Source organism: Myripristis murdjan, chromosome 19, assembly GCF_902150065.1.
Source record: "Myripristis murdjan chromosome 19, fMyrMur1.1, whole genome shotgun sequence".
NCBI classification, from domain to species: domain Eukaryota; kingdom Metazoa; phylum Chordata; class Actinopteri; order Holocentriformes; family Holocentridae; genus Myripristis; species Myripristis murdjan.
Genome location: NC_043998.1, coordinates 28,274,564 through 28,284,016, shown reverse-complemented (window position 1 = coordinate 28,284,016; position 9,453 = coordinate 28,274,564). Strand labels below are relative to the sequence as shown.

General features: G+C 43.5%; 1 protein-coding gene across 1 annotated transcript; it reads right to left on the bottom strand.

Annotated features, from left to right (window-relative positions):
• Positions 1–5,070: 5,070 nt before the first annotated feature.
• LOC115377554 (SE-cephalotoxin-like) lies at positions 5,071–6,756 on the bottom strand. Its single transcript, XM_030077366.1, has 2 exons — positions 5,658–6,756; positions 5,071–5,357 (listed from the first exon to the last, which is right to left on the bottom strand). Exons 1-2 carry the CDS (start codon positions 6,754–6,756, stop codon positions 5,071–5,073), a joined length of 1,386 nt encoding a protein of 461 aa, XP_029933226.1.
• Between the last annotated feature and the right edge of the window lie 2,697 nt (positions 6,757–9,453).

Sequence of the window (9,453 nt, the reverse complement as noted above, 5' to 3'; positions counted from 1 at the left end):
AGGTGGTCTCAGGGCGTGACAGGACAGTATCAGAGGTAATGATTCTGATTGGAGTTTGCCGGGTGTCACTCTTTTGTTTCGTTCATCTTCCCAAACTCTTTGATCTTCGATGTTCAGACTGAAGGAAGACGCCTGTCAGCAACGCTCCGGTCCGGATCCTGTTCCTGACCGGTCATCAGTCAGCAGACTCAGCTGCTGCATTCAGGTGCTGTCAGAAAAAACTGAAGAACATGCTTTCATTGTTTATTTTGTTATTAAAAATGCTGACATGGGGACATATAGGACTTTTTTTCTCTTTATTCTTTTCTTCTTCTCTGACCAGTAAGAAGCAGCTAACCCAGCTCATCACTTTGGTTTTCATGCCTCAGTCTGCCTTCATCTGAGCCGTGTGAACGCGACCTAAGTCCATTTAAAACCATTCAAAAAACTTGAATGGTTTGCTGATGGTTTACTTTGCCCTCCATGTCCTGTTGCTGCTCACATCACACCAACACAACAACACACACACACACACACACACACACACACCGCACCGTCACTGTCACTCTCCTCTATAACGAGCTGAGATGAGGAATGCGCTTGGAATCCAATTTGGCTAAAAGCAAGAAAGTCTAACACACACACACACACACACACACACACACACACACACACACACACAGTCTCTTTATTTTCTTATTTTGGTCCTCTATGCTGAGTTATAGCAGGTTATTTGTCTCAGTGTGTGTATGTGCGTGTGTGTGTGTGTGTGTGTGTGTGTGTGTGTGTGTGTGTGTGTGTGCGCGTGTGTGTGTGTGTCACTATCTGCCAAGGACTTCAGTGCAGTGCAACCCTTTCAGCGTTAGAGAAAGAGAAAGAGAGAGTGTATGTGTGTGTATTTGGGTTATGCAAGCCTGGGCAATCTACACAACTGTTGCATAACGCTCTCTCTCTCTCTCTCTCTCTCTCTCTCTCTCTCTCTCTCTCTCTCTCTCTCTCTCTCTCTGATAGCTTTTCTTTTCACTGGCAAGCTGCCAAGTGGAGGGATATAGAACACGAATACACACACACACACACACAAAGATATTGTGGGGACATTGTATTGACTTCCATTCATTCTCTACAGCCACATTATTCCTGACCCTGACCTTGAACAAGCAGCATGTTAGCACCGCCCAAAATGGCCTCCCAAGAACACTAGTTTCTCAAAAGTATAGCTACAGACACACACACACACACACACACACACACACCCATTCGCTCCCTCTGTCAGTCATTTTTCAGGCCTTGTGAGCATAATGTCAGAATAATAAGAGCATCAGTTTCCTGCAGCTGAAGCAGGAGTTTCAAGCTGCACACAGGAGCTCGGCATGCTGGGACGTCGGCGACCTCAAGTGGCAGCAAGTGGTAGCAGCCTGACTCAGGAGGACTTCATTACCCATAAATCCTGTGTTATGACATCAGCGATGAAGCCTGTGATGTTTCCTAATGAAGGCAGGAGAGAGGAAGGTACTGAACAGCAGCTGTTAGTTTGGCACGGAAACTTAAAAAGCTCAAACCAGGAAATAGCCAGAGGCTGTCTGTACAGTGTACAGTGGAAAGAAGAGTCACACTGCAACAAGTCATTTTACTGTAATTTAAAAAAGCAGATCATATTCTTTAATATAGGTTTAATGGGAATATTTGGAGTGACGTTTATTAAAAATTACCTGGGGGTCAGAGGTGACCCCCAGGTAATTTTTAATAAACTAAGTAATGTCCAATCAGAGGACAGATTACAATCCAATCTGGTTTAGGTGAGATTACTTTCTGTGAGACTGTCCTCCTGTAAAAAACAACCTCTCGTTTGTACAGCAGGATATTACAAGTTTTAGTTATGCTATAAAATGTAGTGACCTCTAATGGTCGTATCAAAAACAACACTGTGGTGTCGTGTGAAGGAAGTTAAAAACCCTCCATCAGCGCGGTGGTGGATGGGTAAGTCAGCTTGGCCTCCACACAGGCGACCCGGGTTTGAATCCAACCTCAACAATGGTTACTTTTAGGTAGCTAACATTAGCCAGCTAACACTCGCTTGTTGCACTCGCACAAGAATCAGTTTTTGTTAAACATTAAGCTGCTAGTTTTACCTTTCCTCTTTAACCCCAACACTAACATTTTCTCCACCTTAAGCAAGTACGGTTAGTGGCTAGCTGGCTAGCTAGTGCGCTAGCTGGTTCAGGACACACTGCTTCTGGTCATATGGCAGGGTTGGAGCCGATGACCTGTGTGTGTGTTGTTGTTTTCTGTAGAAGCTAACAGGCTTATCATCTGCATACAGAAGGACAACATCTCTTCAAATTTTTAAGGAGTTTGGAATCTCTGTTTGTCCCACACAAAAATTAGACTGAGGGCTCTAGTTTCGCAGACCGGGCGAGGCGCGGGTGCAGGACAGCTGCACTTCACCAACTGGGTGTGGCCAGGTGGATTTTGCAAGTTTGGCACGCCGTGCGCCTTGGCGCAAGTACTGCACCGTTCCTCCTACCGGCGCAAGGGAGGAGAGAAGGCGTGGAGTGGGTTTGACACAGCCGATTCACTTTAAACCAATCAAATGAGCCCCTGTCCTCGCCTTTAAAATGCGCTGCGCAAAGGCGTAATGAACGTTTACACAATTGACATGGAGGTCTACTGCCGCAGGCAGAGCGGAGCCGGTGTAGTGGAAGTTTGGCTGACCGGCGCGCAGTGTGCACACGTCACCAAAACCTCACAGGCAGGTTTCCGGAATGTCAGGCACATTAACAATGCAATAAATACCCACAAAAACCACGATTCAATGCTAAAATCTCAATCAGCACATAAATGTATCTCCATATCAACTGTCCCGTCACAACTGACGTCAGATCAAAGGAGATTGGCACCGTTTGTGCTGATTGTGAGGTTTTGGTGACGTGTGCAAACTGCCCGCCAGTCAGCCAACCTTCCACTATGCTCCGCTCTGCCTTGCGCTGAAAGTAGACCTGGTTTCAGGTGGCGAGCTTTGGCGCACCTCGGCGCACGTCAGTCTACAAAACTACCAAACTGTGTGCCCCTCGAGTTGCGCTGGTCGAAACTAGCTCTGCGCGGGGTGCGCCACCCTGCGCTGCACTGGGAAACTAGAGCCCTGAGTGTTTCTTCTCTGGTCCAGTTTTCTCTTCTTTTTGGCCATGTTTTCAGGTTTGTGGAAAGTAATGGACACTGCAGAACAACATTTTTGGTGTGAGGACAAAGCATACATGTCAATACACCCACCTGCAGAGATACTTTGTCCCGTCCAAATACGCCAAATGCATTACAAAGCTCCTGCTGTAATTAGGACGTTACAGACGTTGCCCTGAAAACGTCTCCTATCTGAACAGGGGATCATTTGCTTTATAACCCAACTTTTCATCTATTTTTTTATTTGTTTGTTTGTTTGTTTGTTTGTTTGGTGAAAGTTGTATTACAAAATGTGGAGATCGCTTCTTAGAATCAAACTCTTCAAATCATCACAAGAATCAAAAATAGACATAATAAAGAGCCAGTAAATAAATCTTGAAATGCCAAGATTGAGATCATTTTTTTATTAAAATCATTTGTGATTACTGATAAGAAGGTAGACAAAATCATGTTTGATTATTGATGAGAAAGTGGACAGGAGGCCTGCAGCATAAAAGCATCAGATTCAGGATTTTCCTCATCTGTGTCAGTCAGGCTGAAGGTGTTGGCTTCAGATCCTCTGCACAGAGGCTCAGTCTAATTGCAGGATGCGTTACATCAAGTTTCAGGAAACAGATTTCAAAGAAAAATTAACAGAAAGAATGTTTAAAAAATCAAATCCAAAGTCCAGTCAACCGTTTAAAAATCCAACCTGACAATCTGACAGCTGCACAAACTCAGAACCAGGAGCAAACGTCCTCGTTGGGGTTAATATGGGATTGAATACATCATCTGAATGAGATGCAGGTCTGCAGACAGGTGACAAATGAAAGGTAAAACCATCAGAAGGTGTTGGGTCGAGGTCACCTGGACCTGCTGAACATTTTTCTACATGCAGCAGAGCAGGATGGGAGCTGAACTGCTTCATTGTACCTGTGTGGAAACATCTGCACTCGTTCTGTTTCTCCACTCATTTATTCAGGTTTTTCCTTCAATTTGTCCCCCGTCTGCATGTTATTGACAGTTGGCTGCTCTTTCATCACACTCAGTTTTTTTTTTTATCTTTCATTACTCAATTAAATCCCAGCAAACATTTTGCTGTTGAATAAGCGTTGCCAGAACGTCCAATCAAAATGTCCTGTCATGGTTCAAAAATATCTGGAAGTTGTGACGACGTCCAGACGTTGCCTTTCCATCAGCTGGACGTCCTTCCTGGCCGTTGTGGCAACATCAGAATAAGTTGAACCATGAACGGGACAATTCAGCTGCTCTGCTGAAGTTTCCGGACGCCATCAGCTTCCCGAACTGCGACACTACGGCTGCAGCTGGTTCACATCAGACACATTTTCACCGGTGTCCTCAAAGCTGTAGTTATAAACAAAGAAAAGGAGTAAAACATTTTGTCTAATCGAATTTAGTAAAAGCCGACATTTGACATTCACCAAAACAAGTAAAGACACATATATTTTCTTTTTTCATAGCAATAACATGATCAATATTTCCTGGTTTGTAAGACTGAAGGGTCTGACTGGACATTCAGTGGACAGGGAAACAGCGTCACCGTGTGGCCATCTGCCACATAACAACTTTTCAGTTTTTGTTGTCTGACCAAAATCATTTTTGGCCAGATGCACCATGTCTCCAGAAGATGTTTGCTGGGATGTTTCTGTTTAGTCTTGTTACTGATCAGCTGAAGTGATCCGATTGATTTATCTGTCATTTCTGCTGTAAGGCTGCTGCTGTTTCACTCTGTGGTTGTTTGGTCTGAAGGTGCTCGGTTACTGCGATCTCAGCTGAGCCTCTCAGTGGGTTTTATCTGCTGATGTTGCAGTTTCACTCTTTTCTCCTCAGGTGTTGAATCAGCTGATGTGTGGTCAGTTTGTGGGTTGGTGTTTTAGTCATCATGCCTGTCGTCCGTCAGTCGTCTGGAGGCGTCTGTCAGCCTTTCCTCTTAGTCAGGAGCAAGAAAATCTTATCAAGAGATTTCTTCAACGTGCTTTGTGTGTCACTGATTTTGTTCAGCTTGGTGTCGATGGTGCTGATGGCGGGCAGAGGTTCAGACACGAGTTTCTTGATGTCCTCACTGAAGGTCGGAGTTTGCTTCTCACACGTGTATCCATCGTAACCGTCTGGACATTCACACTCCCATTGGTTGGACTCAAGCAGTATCTTACATGTGCCATTATTCATACAGGGAGTTTCAGATTTGCAGAGATCTGTTCTTCCTGAGTAATACAAGGAGAGCAAGCCTGTGTATGAACAGTCTTGTTGGTGGATGGGTGGAGGAGACAGAGCAGATTTCTTTTCATAAGAGATATGCATCAGTTTGACATAAGACATTAAACTGGCTGATCCGATTACGGGTGTATTTCCAGAATAGAGGAAAGTTAATCTGTGGATTTGCTCAAAAGGGCAACCTTTGCCATCTCCTTTGATTTTTGCAAAAATTTCATTGCAGGTTGTCTTGGGAATGCAATTAGCGAGTTTTTCTCTATTGATAAAATATGACCCAATATTGGTATAACCCACGGCGACGGTGATCTCCTTCATTGGGATTACAGTGAAACCATCTGTTTTGTCAGGGTAGTCCTGCTCCGTGTCGTACACCACCACCACCCAGCTGTACCAGAAGTACTTCTTGTCCAAGGCCCATTTGATCTGTTCAGCAATTTCTTTTTTGTCACTCTTGCTGTATTTTTTGCTGATCTCCACCACCTCCATCTTCACGAACTCCATGTAATTTGTCTTGCAATAGTTCACAGCTTCTTTCTCAGCATTGACGATTTTTTTCATCATTGAGGTGTATTCAGCTGCCTTGACTGACGTGTTGAAACCCATCAGACTCCAGTAGACCTGGTTGAGGAACATCCCCCTATACATCAGGCTGTTGAAATAGATGCTGTACATGCCTATGTCATAAATGCTACATTTAGACTTCCTGGTCAGGATGTCGAGCAGGTTCTTGCTGAGAGACGTGCCCCTGACGGTCAGGTAGTGGTAGAGGCTGGCCACGCTGCCTTCAGTGGCCGTGTTCTCATAGAAGGTGGTGAACATCTCAGCCAGACGGATCTTTTTCTCCTCGCTCTGTGCTGACATGGAACTGTTGAAGATCACATTGAAGTTCTTCCAGGCGTTGAGGATGCGGACCTCGTCCTGAGAGTAGACGCTGGCGTAGTTGTGCCATTCCACATCCGTTGCCAGGTTGGAGATCTCCATGGAGAGAGAGTCCAGCTTCCTGTTCACCTCATCCAGATCAGCCTGCAGCTGTTTCATGGGGCTCTCCTGAGGAAAGAAGCCCAATATGATGTTGATAACGGAGAAAATCAGACCTACAACGCTCGGCAACATGCTCATGCCCTGTGCAATCTTCTTTGTTATGCCTACCAGCGTTTTTGTGGTCTGAACAAAGCCAAACGCATCTTTGACTACAGCCAGAGCGGCTTTTCCTGACTCCATGAATTCTTTTGTTCTCTCTTTAGTATAGTGGGGCAGGGCTCTCTTGACCCTGGTGGGGGGTCGAGAGTTGGTGAGGTTGATGGTGGGATCATGTGACAGAGCAGAGGTGGTCGTCCAGTAGAGGAGGGTTAAGAAGACCAACAGCAACGACACACGTAGGAACGCCATCTCTGCAACACAGACAACATCATATTGTTCATTTTTAAAATGTTCTACATCCAAGAAACAAAGACAGTAACATGGAGGTGTACCAGTGGTTAGGTACCAGTATTGTGTAGGTATTCTCAGGGCTTAAAGTGAAAAATGTTCCTGAGCCTGAAACCTGAAAAAAAAAAGGGGTGGGGGTGGGGGGGTGGGGGGTTCTTTACTGTTTACTGTGTACAATATGTTTAACAATATTTAACAATATGTTAAATTATTATTTGTTTTAAAAATGTAAATTACTTATCAAACAGACCTAACAATTCAACTACCAATGAATGAGCAGTAGTATGCATGTGATTACATAGATTGAAAAATAAGCCGAAGTGATACCTCTTCTCTGAATAGACAAGCTAAGCCAGTGTGCTGCTGTTAGTCAGTGAAGATAGAGCGGAGTGTCAACTCTTTGCTTTGTTACACAATCTATGTCAGTGCGCTGCTGTAGCTGGAAAGTTTCTCTGCCTTTTGGACTCGTACGGTGCCGGTGCAGTTGTTGTAATGTTTTTTCTTGGTGATGCAGGTGAAACCACTGGAGGGGTTGTGCCACCCAGATTTGCTTCCCTCCATGTAATTTTCTCCAGATGTTCATATCCCACACAAAACAGCATTTCATTCAAATTATGTCAAATTCCGTGTTAAAAATAGATTCCGTTTTATTTGGCTAATTCTGCGATTCAGTGTTCGCGGAAATTATAGGGCCCTAGTTAAGTTGACCCTTAACTAGTGTTTGCATCCCTGTAAGTTGCTCAATATTCTTCAGATTTGTACTCATTGACCCATCTATATTATGTCAATCTATATTAATAGAATAGGCTCTGGTCGTGAGTAACAGCGGCAGTAGTGCTTTAAACGGCCGTGTGGGTGTCCCCGGGACTGGAGGAGTGCAAACACATTCCTCTTCGCCACTGGTGGTCAACTCAGGCTGTCACACTGTGCGTTTAAAAAAAAAAAAAATGCCGATATTTTCGCCTATTTTTTAGGCGGCTGGAGCCGACAAGACATGAATTATTAATTTCACTTATGTGGGTACAGGTGTGATTCTCTTCTGATCTCCTCTCTCTGTCAGCATATGGATGAGTGCGGGTAGTGAAATGTGACGTTAAATTATTTCTGTTGTGATTTTATTTATTTTTTACTTTGAAAATTAATTTAGCGTGTCGGGGGGCAGGCGCTGCGCCCCGACAATAGAATAATAGGGGAAACACTGAATGTATTTTGCTTCCATCTCTCTGCCCTACTCCACTCTACTCCAACGCTGCTTAGCTCCACCGGATCTACTCTACCGGACGGCAGACTGCCGCGTCCACCTGTTGCACAAAACGCACAAGGCATGCTGTTCTTAGACCCTCCCCACTCAGCTGTTATTGGCCAACTGAGTTTGATAACACTATACTATTGGTTGATCTACCCATGTGCTTCGCTGAAAATCAGATTATTCATTAAATGCAAATTGTTGCCACAATAAATAAATAAATAAATAAATAAATAAATAATACCAGAATGTCCGTCAAGCCGGAAATCTGGCACCATGCCAGAGTACTTTAAGCCCTGTATTCTGCAGAATACCTTCAGTGATAGACCTAATGATGTTGTTGATGTTTCTCCTTTCTGCCCGTCTGTCAGTCACTTTTTTTTCTACATGAAAAATCACCACCTGCATCCTTCTCACTTACGCTACCAACCATCCTAAAATATGACATACCGATATGAAGCGGGAGGCCTGTAGGAAATGTATTTCTCAGATAGGAGGGTTCTTAGATGAAAGCGAGTAGGCATAACCATATCACCGCACATTCTGTGTTGCTTGGCTAAAATACTTTAAAGATTATGATAATAACATTAAGAATATTAATAATAAACTTTATTTGTAAAGCTCATTTGAAAATAGTGTTACAAGGTGCTTTACATAAGCATGCTAGATTTCACACATTTCAGGACTAAAAAGATACAAACATTGGTAAGAAAAGTGTAAGAAAATGGGAGCCTAGAGTAAATCAGTACACAAATAAAATCAAGAAACTGAAAAATAAATCAAATCAGAATAACAATTAAAGCAACAAGACATGTTAAAGTGGAGCAATAAGGCAAGGACTGACATTAAAGAAAGTTTTTTTGTTTTTTAAATAAAAGTATGATTTAAGAAGTGATTCAAAAGTTTTAAATAACTGCAAGACTCAAACGCTCAGGCTTGGAGTTCCAGAGCTGCAAAGGATCGGTCACCTTTCGTCATGAACCAGGATTTATTGACAGTTAGCGGAAGCCTGTCTCCGGATCTGTCTCAGGGGCTTTGGCTTACAGGGGACCAGCAATCCAGTAATATGTTTAGAGGCCAAACCAGGAGATACTTTGTATGAAATTAGTAAAATCTTAAAATCAATTCTAAAACTATTGATTGGTAATGATTGAAAGAGGCCAGAAGAGGTGAGACATGATCTTGTCTCTTTGAGTTGGTTAAAGGCCAGTACATGAGTTGGTGGAAAAACAACTACCAATACTAGGACCAACAACCTGAGATTATGCCTAAGGAACAGGATTGTAGTTGAGCTACAGTGTCCTTTAAAGTGCACATGGAGATAATCTCTAAATCAGTTAGCAAAAGCAGGTGCTTGGCACTGTACAGGGGGGTTAGTGGTATCATTACAGTTTTGTATCCTGGTGTCCTTT